The sequence below is a fragment of the Oncorhynchus kisutch genome, linkage group LG1 (assembly GCF_002021735.2).
Source record: "Oncorhynchus kisutch isolate 150728-3 linkage group LG1, Okis_V2, whole genome shotgun sequence".
Classification (NCBI taxonomy): Eukaryota; Metazoa; Chordata; class Actinopteri; order Salmoniformes; family Salmonidae; genus Oncorhynchus; species Oncorhynchus kisutch.
This window is the reverse complement of record NC_034174.2, coordinates 46,808,609-46,831,010: the sequence shown is the minus strand read 5'-3', so window position 1 is coordinate 46,831,010 and position 22,402 is coordinate 46,808,609. Positions and strand designations below refer to the sequence as shown.

At 40.4% G+C, this 22,402-nt stretch overlaps 1 protein-coding gene across 2 annotated transcripts; it reads right to left on the bottom strand.

The window, feature by feature from the left end:
- Positions 1-913: 913 nt before the first annotated feature.
- Positions 914-21,593, bottom strand: creld1a (CRELD disulfide isomerase 1a). 2 transcript variants are annotated; one of them, XM_020494451.2, is made up of 7 exons: positions 21,405-21,590; positions 5,853-6,080; positions 5,529-5,612; positions 4,404-4,499; positions 3,874-4,017; positions 2,083-2,343; positions 914-1,236 (listed from the first exon to the last, which is right to left on the bottom strand). In XM_020494451.2, the coding sequence occupies exons 2-6, from the start codon at positions 6,016-6,018 to the stop codon at positions 2,123-2,125; spliced, it is 711 nt and encodes a 236-aa protein (XP_020350040.1). In that variant the 5' UTR covers positions 6,019-6,080; positions 21,405-21,590; the 3' UTR covers positions 914-1,236; positions 2,083-2,122. The 2 variants fall into 2 exon arrangements, with proteins under 2 accessions (XP_020350040.1, XP_020350120.1); XM_020494531.2 differs by having other exon boundaries at positions 915-1,236; positions 5,853-6,042; positions 21,405-21,593.
- Between the last annotated feature and the right edge of the window lie 809 nt (positions 21,594-22,402).

Here is a 22,402-nt window from a genome sequence, read left to right as displayed (position 1 = left end):
ACACAGGAGGTCAAAGCTCCACAGACAGTGTTGTGAACACAAACTCTCAAAAACAAATTGGGTTAAGTATCCTTTGTATTAATCCCACGGCAAAAATACACTTGCCTTTTCCTACTGCACTAACTTTGCTGATAACTACCTTGTTGAGTCAAAATGTACTTGCTATGATTGTGATATGTTGTTGTCTCACCTTGCTGTCTTAAGATGAATTAACTGATGTAAGTCACTCTGGACAAGAGCGTCTGCTAAATTAATTAAATGTCAAATGTTTAACTGGTTAGCTGTCTTTCTCACACATGAAAACGGAAACAATTTCTCAGACTAGTAACAAAGTGGTATTCTAACACCTGTCTACCATTTACATATTTACATTGGAATTAAAAGCTAGTAACCTCTCCTGATGTCATCATGTCACCAAACAGTGGTCCAGTTATGGCAGGCAGCAGTGGGTATGGCTTCTGGAGTGGGCGTGTTCCTGATGGGATTGACATCTGTCTGTCTTCGCTGGAGGACCAGTGAGTACTTCTGATTCTGCTTTAACAAATAATTTGTAAACATTTTCCTTTGTCATATTAATGTAAGTGCCGTTGACATTGGTTAATCTATCAACTCCTTTTGGTGATATTGTATAGGTTAGGCACAATCTATCAACTAATTTTGGTCATATTGTATAGGGTAGGCTATATTCAATATAATAATATGGCCTAATTTGTTTTTCAGAGAAAACCAATTCTCAGAGGTAAGAATTCCCCTTATGAATATGATGCAGATTGTATCAACCTTTAGTTCTGTATTGTCCATGATGAGATGTTCTTACCACAACCTTCTGATACTTTTATGTTGTACAGACCTACAGCCAGACAGGATGATCAAAGCCAAAGTTCAGAACCAGTCAAAAGTTTGGACACATCGACTCATTCCAGGTTTTTTCTTTATTTTTACTATTTTCTACATTGTAAAATAATATTGAAGACATCAAAACTATGAAATAACACATATGGAATCATGTAGCAACCAAAAAAGTGTTAAACAAATCAAAGTATATTTTATATTTGAGATTCTTCAAAGTAGCCACACTTTGCCTTGATGACAGCTTTGCACACTCTTGGCATTCTCTCGACCAGCTTCACGAGGAATGCTTTTCCAACAGTCTTGAAGGAGTTCCGAAGAGAAGCAGGAGGGTGGACCAGAGTAATGAAGACTTTTGTTGACAGTTTGCTAAATCACTGTGCATACCTACAAACACGCACGTACACACACATGCAGACACACACACACATTGTATTTTAACATTTAATGCATCTTTGAGACTTCTGTCATTTTTCTTTTGAAATTGATAACTTAATATGCATAGTGTACAAACATACTTTGACTGTACAAAACATTAAGAACACCCCTCCCCCCAGTTTGAAGTAAGTTACTAACTAGCATTAGGGGCATGGATTCTACAAGGTGTTGAAAGCGTTCCACAGGGATGCTGACTCCAAGGTGGACCATTCTTGATACACACGGGAAACTGTTGAGCGTGAAAAACCCAGCAGCGTTGGAGTTATTGACACAAACCGGTGCCCCATGCACCTACTACAATACCCCGTTCAAAGGCACTTACATATTTTGTCTTTCCCATACACCCTCTGAGTGGCACACATGCACAATCAATGTCTCGATTGTCTCAAGGCTTTAAAATCCTTCTTTAACCTGTCTCCTCCCCTTCATCTACAATGCTTGAAGTGGATTTAATAAGTGACATCAATAATGGATCATAGCTTTCACCTGAATTTTACCTGGTCAGTCTATGCCATGGAAAGAGCAGGTTTTCATAACGTTTTGAACACTCAGTGTACACACACACACACACACACACTTTGTCTCAGGGATCATTATTTCTTTACAAATAACATGTAATAGTCTGTTTAGCCTGGGTGCCAGTCTGTTTCTACTCTCTTGACAACTCTTTATGCAATTGCCATGTTGACAAAATTTCATAAGGAGTTGGCAAGAGAGCATTAACAGACTGGCACCCAGGCTAGTGTCTGCTTGGTGTTAATGTCAATTATAAATGTCCTATATACATATACCCACCAACAGGTTATAGTAATAAGTCCTTGATAGCAGTGTAGTTCTAGCGTCCCTTCAGAAAGCTGTCCAGTACGTGGTCTCCCCTGTCTATGAGCCAGTATCCAGCCATGGCCGCCACTCCACCCATGAAGATGGAGGTGAAGACCATGTCTCCTTTAGCAGCCAGGGTGGCCAGAGCACAGAGCAGCACCCCAAAGAACATCTGCTGTAGAACCTCAACCTCTTCATCCTGGACGTCCTCAAACAGACCCTTCTCACCCACACCTGCAGGGAGAGAGGGAGAGAGACAGAGAGAGAGAGAGAGAAATAAATACATTTTCAAAATTACTTTTCAATAGAAAGTTATTAACAAAAATAAACAAGATCCTGCAATGACTTGGAGGTAAAAACTACACTGATAAACTTATATCACAGTTTACTTACTTACTTATAGAGTTGCCTGCTCCAGGTGATTTGTTTTTCAAATCATATGAGCAAAACATATTTCTGGAACACTAAGCCAGACAGGATTAAACATGCCAATTTCTATCATGAATATCAGTTTGAGGGGCTGCAATTATTCAATATTAAAGCACTAAACCTCACTGAAAATCTCACTCATACTAAAGCTTAGCTTAAACCCAAACTTGTTCTTCAGTAGATTCATAAGGATCATATCTTGTTTAAAATATTTATTTTTTGCCTTAATACAGCTACTTTTTATTTAATTTTTATTTAACCTTCATTTAACTATTCAAGTCAGTTAAGAATACATTCTTATTTACAATGACAGCCTAGGAACATTGGGTTAACTGCCTTGTTCAGGGGCAGAATGACAGATTTTTACCTTGTCAGCAAGGGGATTTGATCTACCAACCTTTCGGTTACTGGCCCAATGCTATAAATGCAAGGCTACCTGCCACGCTACTTCTCATTTTTGGTTAACTGAAAATTCAATCCTGTTCAAAGTACATTGATAACAAATATTGTAGTTAAACACAAATATACTCATTGAATTTTAAAAATTCTTTATGAAAGAAAATATTAACGAGGGTATTATATTTATGATATTATGAATAGGAATGGTAGAGTTATGTCACACTTGCAGCTATTGGAAATATATGAGAAGGTTTGCTCAATCTAAAGTTACAACAAATTGATTGCAGCACTACAGCAGAAATGGAGGAGGATAGTAGATGGGGGAGGAAGTAGGAAACTGGTCTGTTTGCCCTATGTTAAGGAACAAAACTGGTGAAAAACATTTGCAAAAATAGAAAAATATACCAGTTTCATTTGAGAACCAAAATGTTGACAGCTGTGCCATGCAGGTTGCAAAATTGTTGGGAAGAAATGTTTGATGTACCGATTCCAGGGTACAAGGTATATGAGCTGATATACAAAACGACTCAAGATTCAACGCTTTGAGTTTTCCAATTTAAAGTACTGTACATAATTCTTGCTACGAACATACAACCATCTTAGCTCTGCAGGTTTTGCTGTTAAGAGACAGAATCATTTATTCTGGTTTTGCCCACAGATAGCTTGTTCCTGGTTATAAATTAAGGAATGGCTGAAAAATCACAACATTCGTTTAAAATTAAAATTAACCCTACAAATACAACTGTTGGGAGATTTGGAAAGACAGTCAATCAATCAACAGTATAATAATACTCTTAGCAAAAAGATTTATCTTTAGCCCCCTAGAGTCGATGTCCGTGCCCCCGGGAAATTTAATTATCAACAGGAAAGCACACATTTACCGGTATAAATACATTATTTTTCATTGAAATGTTCATCTCTATAAGCAACACTTACCACTGGGTAGCTTTTTCTGCACACAGATGTTGTTTTTATGTGTGAAGCCTTCAGCACAGTCACAGTGGAAAGAACCATCCAAATTGGTACAGATCTCATCCAGCCCTGAACATGCCAGAACCCGCTCACTGCATTCATCTATATCTGAGGGAGGGAGGCAGGGAAAGAGAGAGAGAGAGAGGGAGTGAGAGAGTGAGAGAGAAAGAGAGACAGAGAGAGAGAGAGAGAGAGAGAGAGAGAGAGAGAGAGAGAGAGAGAGAGAGAGAGAGAGAGAGAGAGAGAGAGAGAGAGAGAGAGAGAGAGAGAGAGAGAGAGAGAGAGAGAGAGAGAGAGAGAGTGAGAGAGAGAGAGAGAGAGAGAGAGAGAGAGAGAGAGAGAGAGAGAGAGAGAGAGAGAGAGAGAGAGAGAAATACTTCTGGACTAAGAATCAGACGGACTGACAAACATCCAGACAGAGAGACAGACAAACACACACACACTCATCCTTATACATACTTTACACATTCTCATACACAAAATAGGCCACTTACCTAAACACTTTGCTCCGGTTAGTCTGTAGCCTGCAGCACACTTCCTGCAGCGAGCTGGCCCAGCACCCATACAGCCTACACAGGCCTGGTCACAGCCTGGTGGAAGACCACAATCCATCTGCATGAACTCATAACACTCATACACAGCTCACATTTCACACTAATGGGAGAGGAGATTCTGTTTCAGAGATTATAATATAATTGTATACAGCAAACTGAAGTAATCTTATGGATTCTGAATGAAATTGTATTGAACATAGAATTACACATTAAATTGAATAGGATCTCTGTGGTATTCAAGACAACTCTTTTCTATACAATGAAGCTCTTGATAGTCTTATGACAAAATGTCACCTGTTTTAAAATTATATAATTTGGAAACAAAAAGTTTACTCAAGGGGAAGTTAGGATTCGCCCCATAGAGTGTTTAAAATCAAATCAAATCAAATTGTATTAGGCACATGCGCCGAATACAACAGGTGTAGACCTTACAGTGAAATGCTTACTTATGAGCCCCTAACCAACAATGCAGTTTCAAAAATAATACAGATAACAATAAGAGACAAGAAATAAAAATAACAATTGCGAGACTATATACAGGATACAGGGGGGTACCGATACAGAGTCAATGTGCGGGGCCAACGGTTATTTGAGGTAGTATGTGCACGTAGGTAGAGTTACTAAAGTGATTATGCACAGATGACAACAGAGAGTAGCAGTGGTGTAAAGAGGGGGTGAGGGGGAGGAGGGGCACTGCACATTGTCTGAGTAGCCATTTGACTAGATGTTCAGGAGTCTTATGGCTTGGGGGTAGAAGCTGTTTAGAAGCCTCTTGGACTTAGACTTGGTGCTTCGGTACCGCTTGCCGTGCGGTAGCAGAGAGAACAGTCTATGACTAGGGTGGCTGGAGTGTTTGACAATTTTTAGGGCCTTCCTCTCACCCCGCCTGGTATAGAGGTCCTGGATGGCAGTAAGCTTGGCCCAGTGATTTACTAGCCCTTCGCACTACCCTCTGTAGTGCCTTGCGGTCGGAGGCCGACCAACTGCTCGGCCTCTGACCGACAGCCAATCAACTTCTGATTGGCTGTTGAAGAGGAAGAAGTGAGCTCTGGGAGCAGCACTGACCTTTGCACTGATAGTTGCCCTCTGTGTTGAAGCAGTAGGTGTTGGGGGGACACTGGCCCAGCTCTGTGCCACACTCATCTATGTCTGGAACACAACAGCAACAGATATTAATAGCAACACAACAGAACAGGTTTTGTATAAAGTACAGAACAGTAAGATTGTACATTGAAGCATTTTACATTATAAACACAAACACCAACATTTAGAGAAATATTAGATGTTTTATACATCTCTTCATTTATCTGAGACACACACACACACATAATATATCACTCTCTCTCTACACACACACACACACACACACACACACACAGTCCCGCTTACCTACACATGTGTTGTCATGGAGGGTCCAGCCTGTTCTGCACTCCAGACACAGGTCATTCTGAGGCCCTGAGCATTCCTTACAGGAGTCCATACAGCCTCGGACCAGAACTACCTGGGACAGCACTGAGTACAGCCCTGCAGCAAGGAGGGGCCAGCCAGTCCTCATCACACCCTCCCTATCAAGCAGCCACTGAGACAGTATGAGAGAGTGGATTGGACCACCGAGTTCTATAGGAACCAGGGGACACAGACAGGATAGTATACAGTTCTGTATTAGGTTGAACGCTTACTTTAATCATTTAAATAATTCAAGGGCCAGTCTGCAATTGATACATACATTTTTTGGACATTTAAATGAATTATGAATAGGTCTACCCATTGATTTTTGTAGAATAGGTAATTGCACCTTTTGGAGCATTTTGGGTAGTGTAACTTGGTTTTATTTCACCTATTTGTAATATGATATCCATAAATCCCCTTGTGACAGGGGGCATGGAAGCTTGTTGTCTGCAACAAGAAGGGGGAATTGAATGCAAGTTTCACCCAAAAAATGTAATTGTTAAAAAAATTCTAGCCTGTCTATCTATAGGTAACAGGGTTGACCTGCTCCACAACAAAACACTAGAAAATGGCCAAAAAGAGTAGAACCTGCTCACTAGATTTTACACTATAGTTTCACTATTAGATGTTCGTTGTTTCTTTAGAACATTTTTTTAATGAGAGTTCAGTTCGTCCAACAGGGTTGACCTTAAAATGAGGAACAGGTTTTCTTTTTACCTTAAAATGAATCCCTAATCAACTGAAAGAAATACAAATCCTCAGAAAATACTTTGTAAAAGCAACAAAATAACTACGGTGAATTCCAATACTCCAATAATTCCAATACTAACAATTGGTGAAAATTGTGAAAATGTTGATAAATGTTGTGGTTAAGCGGGTTCAAATCTTCCTAGAAGTCACAGAGGATCCACAAAAGGGACATGTCAAAATCAGAATTTTTGCACTTTTAGCAAGTCTTCATTCATTTTAAAAATGTATTTATAGAATTTTCCATGTGGTCTATATTAGTGACCCGCTTCAGGAAACTAGGCGTTGTCGGGAGTCATGACTTCACAGGAGAGCTGTTTGAACGTGAATTTAATAATAAATCTAAATGCATTTTTTGGCAGAAATGTCTTCTCGAACATGTAAACTTTCATGTGCCTTAATATCAAACCTGTATGCCATCTGTAAATACAGATAAAATTGTTAGATTATGAGCCTAGTTGGTTTAGCCACAGAAAAAGTGAGCAACCTTCCCGCTAGCCGTGATTGGCTGAGATAATGAGTGGGCTGGACATGCCGAGAAATGAGTTTGGATTGGTCTGCCATATAGCACGCATCTGTCTATTGGAGCTTGTCAGTATGACTAGGTAATTGTGTTAAACCCAGCTTTTTTTCAAATGCATCACATCGTAAAACTGCATAAACCTAATGTCAAGTGAAAGTGTACTGTTAGCAAGCTAACGTTATGTGTATGCTCTCCACTTTCTGGAGTAGCGAGTTTTGAAATCAGTGGAATTCGAGTATGATAGCTAAGGAGATGGAGAAAACACCAGTTTGGATTATGTCGTCAAACTAAGGGCAACTATGGATGGCATCAGACAGGGGATGCGTCCAACCGTGATGTATACTGATAAGATAGTCTAGCTATCTACATTTTCAGATATTGCACGTTTCTCATTTTGACAGCAAGTGGTTTCATTTCAAGGGGTACTGTTAGCTAGCTAACGCTAGCTGGGTCGCTAGCTAACATTATGTGCATGATCTTATTCTTTGTATCTCAGACACATTTGCTTGACTAGTTATAGGCATAAAGTCTGGTTGGTTAGCTACCTGCAGATTCATGCAGGGTTGTAACGTAATGAGTTTTGATTATGGTCCATTGTTTAGCTAGCTGCATTTCTTAACAAAAGACTCCACTCTAATTTTGACAAAGTATTTTCATTTCAAGTTCGTGTACTGTTAGCTAACTAGCTAACGTTAGCTGGCTGGCTGGATTCATTGTTTACCTCGCTAGTTATCTAGCTATATTTCTCAACAAAAGACTCTCGTCTTAGTGTGCTAGAGCGCAGAATAACTGATACCATTTTTTACGCTCAACGCCCGTTGAATATGTCCGGTGTCAGTAAATGTGGGCAACAAAGCCTAATTAAATTGTTGCCAGCAGCACAGTTACAGTCATCAACGCTCTGTATAACATGAAAACTGCCTAACCAGCTCTGCTAGGGGGAGTAAAATGGTCAGAATGGGGTGTTCTCTCATTATGTGTCTGGAAGTAGCTAGCCAATGTTAGCCAGTTAGCTTGGGTGCTTGTCTGTCATTGTGAGGTCAGAGCTTTCGGAACAACCCTACTTATTGGCCAGAGCTTCCAGTGTGCGCTCTGAATTTATGAACGGACAATCTGAGAGCATAGTTAATGTCACCAACGCCCTGGAAAACATAACAGCTTAACTAGCTCTGCTAGAATGAGTAATGTTCAATGAGTTGTTCTCTCTCTCTTAGATGTCTGGAAGTAGCTGGCAAGTTAGTACAGAATGCTTGGATCAACCCTTAAAGAGATAGGTGGGGCTAAAGCTTAAGAGGGTGTGAACAATGCTGAATGGGTGTAGACAAAGAAGGGCTCTCCAATGGTAGTACCAAAACATTGAAAGGCGATTTTTATCAAAAGTGAGTTTACAAGTTGATCAACTTTCAAAGCAGAATTACTTTCCCATTGGTTCCTCAAATGCAGTGTATGAAATACAATTTTGTAGCTCTGTCTCTACTTTTATCCAATGTAAAAACATAAATTCAAATGTTGCTACATAAGACAGAATCCAGGTGGTGAGTCACATAATTAAAGGGCACTTCATTTAATATAAAAGGCTTTTAAAACCAATCAATCAAAAGTATTTATAAAGCCCTTTTGACATCAGCAGATGTCACAAAGTGCTACACAAAAACTCAGCCTAAAACCCCAAACAGCAAGTAATGCAGATGTAGAATCACGGTGTCAAGGAAAAACTGCCTAGAAAGGCAGGAACCTAGGAAGAAATCTAGAGAGGTACCAGACTCTGAGGGGTGTGGCCAGTCCTCTTCTGTCTGTGCCGGGTGGAGATAGTACATGGCCATTAAGGCCAGATTGTTCTTCAAGATGTTCAAACGTTCATAGACGACCAGCAGGGTCATTCAGAGGTTGATACAGCAGGTGCGGAAGAGAGAGAGAGAGAGTCAGAAACAGAAGGTCCCAGACAAGGTACTGTAGCACATCCGCTGAACAGCTCAGGGTTCCATAGCCAGTAGGAGAGACGAACCACCCTTGTTGTCTCTGCCTCGCTGGCTCAGCCGTGTTTAGCACTAACTGAAATGTATTTGGTGCTCTCCGGTAGCCGGAGAGTAGAGCATTGAGGTAGTCTAATCTAGAAGTGACAAAAGCATGGATTAGCTTTAATGTTAGTTTAGATCAGGGTCAAGAGTAACGCTGAGTTCCTTCACGGTTTTATTTTAGATGACTGTTCAACCATCAAGATTAATTGTCAGGTCCAACAGAAGATCTCTTTGTTTCTTGGGACCTAGAACTACCATCTCTGTTTGTCCGAGTTTAAAAGTAAAATTTTGCTACCATCCACTTCCTAATGTCTGAAACACAGGCTTCCGGGGTAGGCAATTTTGGGGCTTCACCATGTTTCATCGAAATTAACAGCTGTGTGTAATTCGCATAGCAGTGAAAGTTGACATTGTGTTTCCGAATGACGTGTTGTGTCTTTGGCTATGCCAGATTAAGTGATATGACATGCTATTCTATAAAATCCTTTCTCCGTAATTAATATTACCTGATTGAGCTAATCATGTAAATGTAATTACAGTTTTTTCCAACTGCTTACACACAAAATCTTTTCATGTCACACGATTTTTGAAACCTCTCACTTAAAGTGCATAACTACACACCAAATATCCAAAACCATAAGCTATTTCTCAGCCTTTGACTCAGTTGTCAATTGCATAAAACACTTTTTTCAAAACACTACACACAATTCTCAACCCAAAACACAAAAATCTAACAGGAAGGAACTTGCTTTCCTTTTCCAAACACAACCAATCAAAATGCTACACTTATTCACCACACACACTCCTCACATGTGCAAACATGTGCAAACACTAATAGCTTAACTGATCACTAACAAATCACTGCTTTACTGTAGTATAGGCCTATAAATAGGTCATAGGTCAGATTACCTGTTTTGAACAATGGATGCCAACAATGGACAGAGAGCAAGAGGAGTAGGAGGGAGAGGAAGATGAAGAAGAGGACGAGGGCAAAGAAGAGAAGGAAGGAGAGCCATCTCTGATGAGATTAGGGCAACACTTGTTGATCATGTGATCAACCACGGTTTGACCATGAGAGAGGCTGGACTGAGAGTCCAGCCCAACTTGAGTCGATTTACAGTGGCGTCCATAATTCGAACCTTCAGAAATAAGAACAGGTATGCAACTATATAATGACTAATTTAGCATTACAGTAATGTACTGTAAAACACGAATGACTGCATAGTATTGCATAAACATTTGTAACTCTAGGCCATCCATTTACTGCACTGCATTGAATAAATGAGGTTGGTTATCATGCTGTACTACCTTTTGTTGTACATTGTTTACAGTTCCTATGCTGAACACATACTGTGTTTGAATTCTGTACAGAGTGGAAAGGCAAAGATATCATGGAGGACGAGGACGCTTGTTTACAGATGTACAAGAGACTGCAATTATAAATATGGTCTATGTGGGGACATAGAGGTTGCCTCTGTCCAAGGTTGGATACGCCATGCTAGGAGATACTTCTCTCGATGTTTGGCAAGAGAAAACGTATCCTGTGATGTGGACGAAGTATTGTGGCCAGACTCAGGCCGGAGAAGAGGTGAAGCGTAGCTTAGCACTGGTGATCCCCCCCCCCCCCCCCCAACAATGGTTTTGTTGTATGCTACTGTATACAACAGTAATGTTTGGCCTAATAAATATTTTCTGTTTCTACATTGCATTGGTGTTTACAGTGTACTTGTTACCCTGCTCAGCAGATTACTTTCACTGTAGAACATTGTATTGAAATATAGATATAAGCCTATGAAAGACCAAAGAGCTTTAGATTTAGAACAACAGTGTTTACATGGTATATCCAAAAATGTACTATTATGAAAGCAGTGTTTGCCATTTGATGCAAATGCTTAATTCTGACATGTGTTTATGGCATTTTGAATGCAGTGTTACATTTTGAAGGAGATGTGAGGCATTTTGCATTTTGTGTGTGCAGTTTTGGGAATTGTGTGTAGAGTTTTGAAAAAAAGGAGACAGTTTTGAAAACTTGTGTAAGCAGTTGGAAAAAACTGTAACTAGAGAGCCGAGGCACCACAAAATAATATTTATAGAGCTGTTATCTTCCGAATAAACTCTTAAAGACCTAGTAATATTTTACATCAATAGCAGTCAATATTAATAGTCACCTTAATTCAGTCTCATCTGAAAGTTGTAAATTCTTTTTTATCTTCACGAACCCTGGCTAACCTGTCACACAAAATTACATATACACAGAATGAATCATACCTTGATTACAAATTGCGTCATAAAGGAAAACGTCTCTAGCGGGCAGAACAGATATGACAGCTGGTTACACAAAAGAAAAGGGGGCTGGGTTTGAATGAAATAGCGGGAACACTGAGGAACAAAGGGAGAAGCTGTGCTATCGTAAATACAGTATCTTATGCATTTTAAATTATAAATATTTACTCTGAGCTGCGCTTCGGTAGGTTGGTGGTAGATGGAAGGCTGTGTTGCCCAACCGAGTCCTTTGTCCTTTGAAGAATGTCTCTGGTAGTAAATTGAATACGTTGTAGTAACGTTGTTGTGTGGTAGACGGGATACTCTGTCTGTTCTTTCCTAGCCCACGTTTGCAGCTGCTGTTGCTAACTCAACTGCTAGGAGGTATCACTTGTTAGGAATTTCATGAATAATGACTAAACAATATCTACATTTTAAATAGAACTATAACTAATGAAACTTATACTCTGTTTTATTATATCTGATGAACAATATTAATTCATAAGGAAGGGATTGTGAAGTATGAAACAGGGGGTAATTAAATTAAATAAATACCATTCCAGCCAGGTTGGAGAATACTGGAATTGTGGGTTTTTAAGTAAGCAAAAAGGGTCGTTAACCTATGGTTGAACCGACTCAACTTAGCTCTGGGATGTTTAGATAAGGCAGAGAGTGTTTTCCTGGGTTTTCCATTATCTGAAACTGTCTTCTAAATAGTGATGGATGAAGGTGAAGATTCCAGAAGTTAATAGATAAGTGTGTGTCTGGAGTGAGCGAGCTAGTGGTTTGGAATGAACTTTTCAACTTGTTGGGTCCTGGTTGATAGGAGGAAAAACGTTTTATAACCTATGATGTCAAATTTTGTATATAAACTGTTGTTCGTGGTTACATGACAGCGCGCTCCGAGAATAAATACTATTATCTCATTTTTATAAGACTGGTCTCTGTCTATTTTATGCAAATATGAATCTTACAAATTCTTTCAAATAGACTTGAGTGATTTAATTAATGTATAATTAATAGGAATTATGAAATTCCAGTGACACACTTCTGTAGTGAATAAGAGTTCAAAGTTCATACCATTCGTAACCAAATCTCACGCTGGGGTTGGCTTAGTTCTGTAGTTGACATGTTAATCCTTTTAACGCAGAGGCTGCAGACCTCACGTACTTGGAACAGGAGGTTACATTTTCGTCAAGGCTTTATATAGTGGAGTGAGAAGGGTGTGTTTGAAAAGTTTTATAACCATGTCTCTTCACAGGGGCGGGCCACTGATTGGGCAGAGCCCTAACCTTATGAAAACCAAAATCTCTCATTTGGAAGCTAAAATTACATTTCATCTCTTCACCACTAATTTTATATTCAAACATTTAAATTGAACAACAATTCCATGTGAATCCGATACCTACAATGTGCAGACTTTCCACAGTAGAGTTTATGTCATCCTATTATCGATGAGAATGTCTCAGATGACAACCGAACTGACATCATATTCATTAAGTACCACTGCATATGTTCAATTGGTCGGATTACCAGAATATAGTTCATTTCCCCCCACTTTCTGATGTTCCCAGAAACTCTATGTTAACCAAGGGATTTTCAAATGTCACATCAGTAGGGTAGAGAGAGGAAAAAGGCAGGAAGAGGTATTTATGACTGAAATAAACCTACCCCCCAGGCCAACATCATGACAGATGTCACCAAGAGGTAGAATATATAGTGGAAATAATATTGGTCCAAAAACAGAAACTTCATGTCGAAACTTACAATTGATTTGTCCGAGGACCAACCATCCACAGAGACAAACTGATATCTTTTCAACAGATAAGATCCAAACAAGGCAAGAACTTGTCCATGTAGACCAATTAGGGTTTACAATCTCTCCGAAATAATGTGGTGATCGATGGTGTCAATAGCAGCACTAAGGTCTAGGAGCACGAGCAAAGATGCAGACCACTGGTCTGACGCCATTAAAAGGTCATTTACCACCTTCACGAGTGCAGTCTCAGTGCTCTGATGGGGTCTAATACCAGACTGAAGTGTCACGCATGCATTATTTGTCTTCAGGAAGGCTGTGAGTTGCTGCGTAACAGCTGAATGGGAGATTAAATATAGGCCGAAAGATTTGTACATTTGGTTTGACTTTTTCAAGGGAGGCTTTGTTACTGTCACTATTAGTGAGTTTGGTACACATCCGGTGGATAGGGAGCCATTTATTACAGGAAGTAGCTCTTTCAGTGGTTTAGTTGTTATAGGGTTCAGAATGCAGCTTGAAAGTTTAGAGGCCATAACTGTTTTCATGAATGTGTTTAGAGATACAAAATTTAAAAAACTTTAGTGTCTCCATTGATCCTAGGTCCTGGCAGTTCTGTACACTCAAGACACCTGAGTTTTGGAGAAATACGCAGATTCAAAGAGGAGTCCGTAATTTGCTTTCTAATGATCATGATCAAGAAGTTCATAAATTCATCACTGCTGAAGTGAAAGGCATCCTCTCTTGGGGAATCCTGCTTTTGATTTAGTTTTGCGACAGTATCATTTTTTTATATTGTTCTTATTCTCCTCAATTAGTTTGGAAAAATCAGATGATCGAGCAGCAGTGAGGGCTCTTCAATATTGCATTGTACTGTCTTTCCAAGCTAGACGGAAGACTTCCAGTTTGGTGGAGCGCGATTTCCGTTCCAATTTTCTGGAAGAATGCTTCAGGGCTCGTGTATTTTCTGTAGACCAGAGATCAAATTTCTTGTGACAAATTATTGATGTTTTTAGGGATGCGACTGCATCTAGGGTATTACACAAGGTTCAATTTAGATCCTCAGTTAGGTGGTTAACCGATTTTTGTACTCTGACGTCCTTGGGTAGGTGGAGGGAGTCTGTAAGGGCATCTAGGAATCTTTTGGTTGTCTGAGAATTTATAGCACAGCTTTTGTTGATCCTTGGTTGGGGTCTGAGCAGATTATTTGTTGTGATTGCAAACGTAATAAGAGTGGGGTCCGATAGTCCAGGATTATGAGGAAAAACATTTAGATCCACATTATTTATTCCATGGGACAATACTAGATCCAGGTTTTGACTGTGGCAATAAGTAGGTCCAGAGACATGTTGGACAAAACCTACTGAGTCGATGATGGCTCCGAAAGCCTTTTGGAGTGGCTCTGGACTTTTCCATGTGGATCTTAAAGTCACCAAAATGTTTTATATTATCTGCCATGACAACAGGGTCTAACAGGAATTCAGGGAACTCAGTGAGGAACACTGTATATGGCCCAGAAGGCCTCTAAACAGTAGCTATAAAAAGTGATTGAGTAGGCTGCATATATTTCATGACTAGAAGCTAAAAATACAAAAACGCAGTCATCTTTTTGGGGGGTAAATGGCAAATGTCTTAAATGTTAGCAACACCTCCGCATTTACGGGATACGCAGGGGATATGGTCACTAGTGTAACCAGGACGCCTCATTTAACCTCTCTAGGGTATGTGGGACGCTAGCGTCCCATCTGGCCAACATCCAGTGAGGTTGCAGAGCACCAAATTCAATTACAGAAATGCTCATTATACATATTCAGAAAACAAAACATATTTTACATAGGTTTAAAGATTAACTTCTTGTTAAACCAACCACAGTGTCATATTTATAAAATGCTTTTCGGCAAAAGCATACCTAGCCCAGAACATAGCCCAGTTGACAAGTTATTACAAACAGTAACCAGCCACGCAGAAGCATTACAAAACTCAGAAATAGAGATAAAAATGAATCCCTTACCTTTGATGATCTTCATATGGTGGCAATCAGAATACATTCATTTACTCAATAAATGTTCCTTTTTTTTTTATAAAGTCTCTTTATATCCAAAAACCTCCGTTTTGTTAGCGCATTTTCTTCAGTAATCCACAGGCTCAAACTCAGTCAAAACAATCAGACAAAGGGTGGCTACTTTGAAGAATCTCAAATATAAAATATATTTTGATTTGTTTAACACTTTTTTTTTACACTTTTGGTTAATACATGATTCCATGTGTTATTTCATAGTTGTGATGTCTTCACTATTATTCTACAATGTAGAAAAAAGTAAAAATAAAGAAAAACCCTTGAATGAGTAGGTTTTTCTAAAACGTTGGACCGTTAGTGTGTCTATGAATTTCAAATCAAAATCAAATCAAATTGTATTTGTCTCATGAGAAACGCTTACTTACAAATCCTTAATAACCCACAATGCTTTAAGAAGTTTTAAGAAATATAAGTGTTGAGTAAAAAATAGATGTGAAAAAAGAGAAGTAACAAATAATTAAACATCAGCAGTAGAATAACAATAGCGAGGCTATATACAGGGGGTACCGGTACCGAGTCAATGTGAGGGGCACCTGTTAGTCGAGGTAATGGAGGTAATATGTACATGTAGGTACGGTTAAGGTGACTATGCATAGATAATAAACAATGTATGACCATATTAGAGAGACATATATCCCTCAGATTACACAGATCCACAAAGAATTCGAAAACAAATCCAATTTTGAAAAACTCCCATATCTACTGGGTGAAATTCCACAGTGTGCCATCACAGCAGCAAGATTTGTGACCTGTTGCCACGAGAAAAGGGCAACCAGTGAAGAACACACACCATTGTAAATACAACCCATATCTATGCTTGTTTATTTTATCTTGTGTCCTTTACCATTTGTACATTGTTAAAACACTGTATATATATATATATATAAAATGACATTTGCAAATGTCTTTATTGTTTTGAAACTTCTGTATGTGTGATGTTTACTGTTAATTTTTATAGTTTATTTCACTTCATATATTCACTTTATATATTATCTACCTCACTTGCTTTGGCAATGTTAACACATGTTTCCCATGCCAATAAAGCCCTTGAATTGAATTGAATTGAGTAGCAGCAGAGTAAAAGAGGGGTCTGTGAGGCCCTTTGATGAGCTGTTCAGGAGTCTTATGGCTTTGGCGTAGAAGCTGTTAAGAAGCCTTTTGAACCTAAACATGGCTCTCCAGTACCGTAGCAGAGAGAACAGTTTATGACTATGGTGGCTGGAATATTTGGCAATTTTTAGGGCCTTCCTCTGACACAGCCTTGTATCAAGGTCCTGGATGGCAGGAAGCTTGGCCCTAGTGATGTACTGGGCCGTATGCACTACTCTCTGTAGTGCCTTGCGGTCGGAAGCTGAGCAGTTGCCATACCAGGCAGTGATGCAACTAGTCAGGATACTGTAGAACCTTTTGAGGATCTGAGGACCCATGACATACAGTGGGGAGAACATGTATTTGATACACTACCGATTGTGCAGGTTTTCCTACTTACAAAGCATGTAGAGGTCTGTAATTTTTTATCATATGTACACTTCAACTGTGAGAGACGGAATCTAAAACAAAAATCCAGAAATCACATTGTATGATTTTTAAGTAATTAATTTGCATTTTATTGCATGACATAAGTATTTGATCACCTACCAACCAGTAAGAATTCCGGCTCTCACAGACCTGTTAGTTTTTCTTTAAGAAACCCTCCTGTTTTCCACTCATTACCTGTATTAACTGCACCTGTTTGAACTCGTTACCTGTATAAAAGACACCTGTCCACATACTCAATCAAACAGACTCCAACCTCTCCACAATGGCCAAGACCAGAGAGGGTGTAATCAGGGATACAATTGTAGACCTGCACAAGGCTGGGATGGGCTACAGGACAATAGGCCAGCAGCTTGGTGAGAATGCAACAACTGTTGGCGCAATTATTAGAAAATGGAAGAAGTTCAAGATGACGGTCAATCCCCCTCGGTCTGGGGCTCCATGCAAGTTCTCACCTCATGGGGCATCAATGATCATGAGGAAGGTGAGGGATCAGCCCAGAACGACACGGCAGGACCTGGTCAATGACCTGAAGAGAGCTGGGACCACAGTCTCAGAGAAAACCATTAGTAACACACTACGCCATCATGTATTCAAATCCTGCAGCGCACTTTGGGGATGCTTTTCTGCAAAGGGGACAGGACGACTGCACCGTATTGAGGGGAGGATGGATGGGGCCATGTATCGTGAGATCTTGGCCAGCAACCTCCTTCCCTCAGTAAGAGCATTGAAGATGGGTCGTGGCTGGGTCTTCCAGCATGACAACGACCCGAAACACACAGCCAGAGCAACTAAGGAGTGGCTCCGTAAGAAGCATCCCAAGGTCCTGGAGTGGCCTAGCCAGTCTCCAGACCTGAACCCAATAGAAAATCTTTGGAGGGAGCTGAAAGTCCGTATTGCCCAGCGACAGCCCCGAAACCTGAAGGATCTGGAGATGGTCTGCATGGAGGAGTGGGCCAAAATCCCTGCTGCAGTGTGTGCAAACCTGGTCAAGAACTACAGGAAACGTATGATCTCTGTAATTGCAAACAAAGGTTTCTGTACCAAATATTCAGGTATGCTCTTCTGATGTATCAAATACTTATGTCATGCAATAAAATGCAAATTAATTACTTAAAATTTCAGTCTCCGGAGGGGGAATAGATGTTTTTGTGCCCTCTTCACATTTGTCTTGGGGTCTTTGGACCAAGATAGTTTGATGTTGATGTGGACACCAAGGAACTTGAAGCTCTCAACCTGCTCCATTACAGCCTCGTCGATGAGAATGGGGGCGTGCTCAGTCCTCCTTTTCGTGTTGTCCACAATCATCTCCTTTGTCTTGATCACGTTGAGGGAGAGGTTGTTGTCCTGGCACCACATTGCCAGGTCTCTGATCTCCTTCCTACAGGCTGTCTCATTGTTGTCGGTGATCAGGCCTACCACTGTTGTGTCTTTGGCAAACTTGATGATGGTGTTGGAGCGGTGCTTGGCCATGCAGTCATGAGTGAACAGGGAGTACAGGAGGGGACTGAGCACACACTCCTCAGGGGCCCTCGTGTTGAGGATCAGTGTGGCGAATGTGTTGTTACCTACCCTTACCACCTGGGGGCGGCCCGTCAAGTCCAGGATCCAGTTGCAGAGGGAGGTGTTTAGTCCCAGGGGACCTTAGCTTAGTGATGAGCTTTGAGGATACTATGGTGTTGAATGTTGAGCTGTAGTCAATGAATAACATTCTCACGTAGGTGTTCCTTTTGTCCAGATAGGAAAGGCAGTGTTGAGTGCAATATAGCTTGCGTCATCTGTGGATCTGTTGGGGCAGTATGCAAATTGGAGTGGGTCTACGGTTTCTGGGATAATGGTGTTGATGTGAGCCATGACCAGCCTTTCAAAGCACTTCATGGCTACAGACATGAGTCCTACTGGTCGGTAGTCATTTAGGCAGGTTACCTTAGCGTTCTTGGGCACAGGGACTATGGTGGTCTGCTTGAAACATGTTGGTATTACAGACTCAGTCAGCAACAGGTTGAACAAGTTAGTGAAGACACTTGCCAGTTGGTCAGTGCGTGCTCAGAGTACACGTCCTGGTAATCCATCTGGCCCTGCGGCCTTGTGAATGTGGACCTGTTTAAAGGTCTTACTCACATCGGCTAGGGAGAGCGTGATCACCCAGTCATATGGTACAACTGATGCTCTAATGCATGTTTCAGTGTTACTTGCCTCAAAGCGAGCATAGACGTAATTTAGCTTGTCTGGTAGGCTCGTGTCAATGGGCAGCTCGTGGCTGTGCTTTGCTTTGTAGTCTGTAATAGTTTGCAAGCCCTGCCACACCCGATGAGCGTTTGAGTCGGTGTAGTATGATTCAATCTTAGTCCTGTATTGACGCTTTGCCTGTTTGATTGTTCGTCGGAGGGCATTGCGGGATTTCTTATAAGCGTCCGGGTTAGTGTCCCGCTCCTTGAAAGCGTCACCTCTACCCTTTATTCCAGTGAGTATGTTGCCTGTAATCCATGGCTACTGGTTGGGGTATGTACATACGAATTTGAGAGTGGTTACATTGTTTTACTGCAGATTTCCCCTCTAAAGTGGAGTTATTGCTTTTTTAATTTGAATTAAATTAATGTTACTGTAGATCAGGGTTGGGTAGGTTACTTTCTAAATGTAATCCATTACAGTTATTAGTTGCCTCTCCAAAATGGTAATTAGTAACATAATCTGATTACTTTCCCCTTCAGAGGCATTAGAAGAATTACAAGAAGCATCCATCAAATGCACCTGGTGTGTCATAGTGGTCTTTGACTTGTGGTCAGACTTGCTCAGGTGGAACAAACTTAGGGCCCGATTCAATCAGATCTGCTTTAGCCGACATCCACATAGCTGATGTTTTGACGGAACTGCGTTAGAGCTCCTGGCATTATACCTAAAGCAGACATTGCCATTGGCTGCTAGTAACTGAAAGGTCGCTGGTTTGAATTCCTGAGCTGGCAAGGTGGAAAAATCCTCCGTTCTGCCCTTGAGCAAGGAAGTTAACACCCCAACAACACCTGCTCCCCAGGCACCGATGGCATGGACATCGATTAAAGCACTTTCTCGTTCTGAATGTCTATCAAGTGGGAGGGCTGTGGCTTCGTGATGATCACAAGAGCAGTTGATCACCGATTTGATAGCTCCAACTCAGAGCACTGCACAGGCATGAATTTAAAGCCCGAGCCCTAACCATGCCCCCAAAGCTCAGGCTGGCCCTCCCCGAAACCCAAAATAACTGCCTCCTTAGTAAATCTATTAGCTGCTTCTCTCTGTCTGTCACTCGCTCCTTGCGCACAGCTTGATCTGTTTATTGTGGCTCTGAGACTGAGTAACCATGGTAATTGCTCTTCTTGGGTTGCTCTGCTCAATGAAAAGACACGAGAGAGTAGTTAGCTGTTAGCTACTTTTCATCGCTTTAAACTCTGACAAAACTCAAGGAACATGATTATTTTCTGTAAAATAATCTCTCCTGTTTTATATTTGATGAGATTGGAGCACATCTGACACAATGTTATGATATTACCCAGATGTGACTGTACTGTGCAGCAGATCACGAGCAAATGGCTCAGCTTAAACATTTTTGTGATCAATTCAGTGATACCTGAGGCCTACCCATACTTTAGTTATTGATGGAAAAACAGGCCCTACCCCGCCCTAACCCGATGTATAATGTCAGGGCCCGTCGGGCTCGGATCATGTAGCCGAGCTCTATTCTACCTCCGATACTGCCAAAACGTCAGCGATGATGCGGTTGTCGGTTATTGCCCTTAAACACTTCAACTGATTGAATCTAGGCCTTAAAGGGGCAATCTGCAGTTGCTACATCCATTTTTGGACTTGTGAGTTAATGATATGTACCAATTGATTCTTGAAGAATATATCTTGTAAATGCCTCATGAACTAAGTGCAACTGTCGTACTCCATAAGAACCCAAAGTATTGAATTGTTTTACTCCCTTGCTTGTCAGTAAAAGTATATGTAAACAAACACTGTATGGCCTAAAAACAAAACTATAATTTTGATATCATGGGTGGTCAGCCTTTGCATTAATTTATTTGTATTTTTTTTCTTATTTTACCAGGTAAAATTTACAGCAACGTAATAATTACAGGGGAGAGAAGGAGGATGAATGAGCCAATTGGAATGAGTCAATTCATAGCTCTGTCTATGAAATTGTGAGTGGTTACATTTCTCCAGCACCATCCCTCAGCTTTTTACCAAAACAGGCACAGGGAGTTGAGTTTGTTATTGTTTCGACTGCTGATTGGCACTTTAACCTTGCACCTTTTTTCAATGCTGAATTGAATGTAATTGAGAATCCCGAAAGTGTCATAATTTTGTTCAGCAAACATCCTTTCTGAATTTAAAAGTATCCAATAAGAAATCATCTAGTTTTTCCAAATGTAATCAGTTACTCCCCAACCCTTCTGTAGAAAGTATAATGAGTGTTATTGTCAGTAACCACAAACAACTAAGGAAAAAAGCTCCATGCAATTCTGTGCAACTTGACAACACTGTAGAACACTTGGACAATTTTTTGTAAATTACCTTGAAAAGTTCACACTATATTTACCTCTAAGTTTTTCGACGCTGAGCGTGAACAGCAAACGGTTTTGTCCGAAGGCACCCTTCAAATGAATGACTGAACTGTGCAAGTCTGTGTGGGACCGCCGTCTTTCTACTCTGTTGAGTTCAGCTGTCGTCGTTCTTGTTGCTCAACGGATCTGGTTTGCGTTCAGACAGGCTAGCCCTTGACCAATCACAAACTCATGAGGGGCAAAAGGGTCCGGGACTACTGTACAAGTCGGTCAATCAGAGCACCAAGTGCACCACCACACAAAGAAGCAATGTTATTTATAACTGCGTGAGCGAAGGGCTGCATTCTGTCCTTTGTGGGACCCCCCCCCCCCCCCCCCCACCCCCACCCCTGCGGCTGTTTCCCATGGATATTTGTTGTCTGTCAATTCTGTAAAGTTTTTTAAAACTAAAAGTACTATTTGTTTGTATTGAAATACATGTATTTTTCATCTTGCACATAGAAAAATAGAATATATTATAGATTACATGATAGAGATATTGTTTTGGTCAAAGACATTTAGGTATTTTACAAAGGCTTACTCCAATGCATAAACTGATTGGAAGGAGCATGGCATTTAGGTTTGTCATATTTTGATCCAGCTAATATTTCAAAATACCTTTCGGAAATCTACATCAACAAAAAAGACTTAAGAATAAGATGAAGAGCAATTGTTGAACATTGTATGTAGGAGGGACCAGGTAACAAAGTAACACTAACACTATTTATACAATTAGGAATAACTTAGAAAGCTGTTATTCAATGTGCTAATGTTTGGTTATCTACATGCCGAGGAAGTTTTGCTTAAACCCATAAATTATTTTGTGTTGTATTTACAAAAAATATATTTTTCAGGTCGAATTCTAAATATTCTTGCCTCTTCTCTTTCTTGATTATTGACCTGCGGAACCCCATGTAATCCATTCATATATCATTTTTATCAGTAAAAATGTATTTTGATTGTTATAGTTGATGACAATAATTTATTATGCATC

Bases quoted from the DNA above. Each gene is read 5' to 3' on its own strand.
- creld1a (XM_020494531.2), bottom strand. From the start codon at position 6,018: ATGAGGACTGGCTGGCCCCTCCTTGCTGCAGGGCTGTACTCAGTGCTG. The intron at 5,613-5,852 runs GTAAGCGGGACT...GTTGTGTTCCAG, and splicing joins CCATGACAACACATGTGTAG to ACATAGATGAGTGTGGCACA. The intron at 4,500-5,528 runs GTCAGTGCTGCT...GTCTTCCACCAG, and splicing joins GGGCAACTATCAGTGCAAAG to GCTGTGACCAGGCCTGTGTA.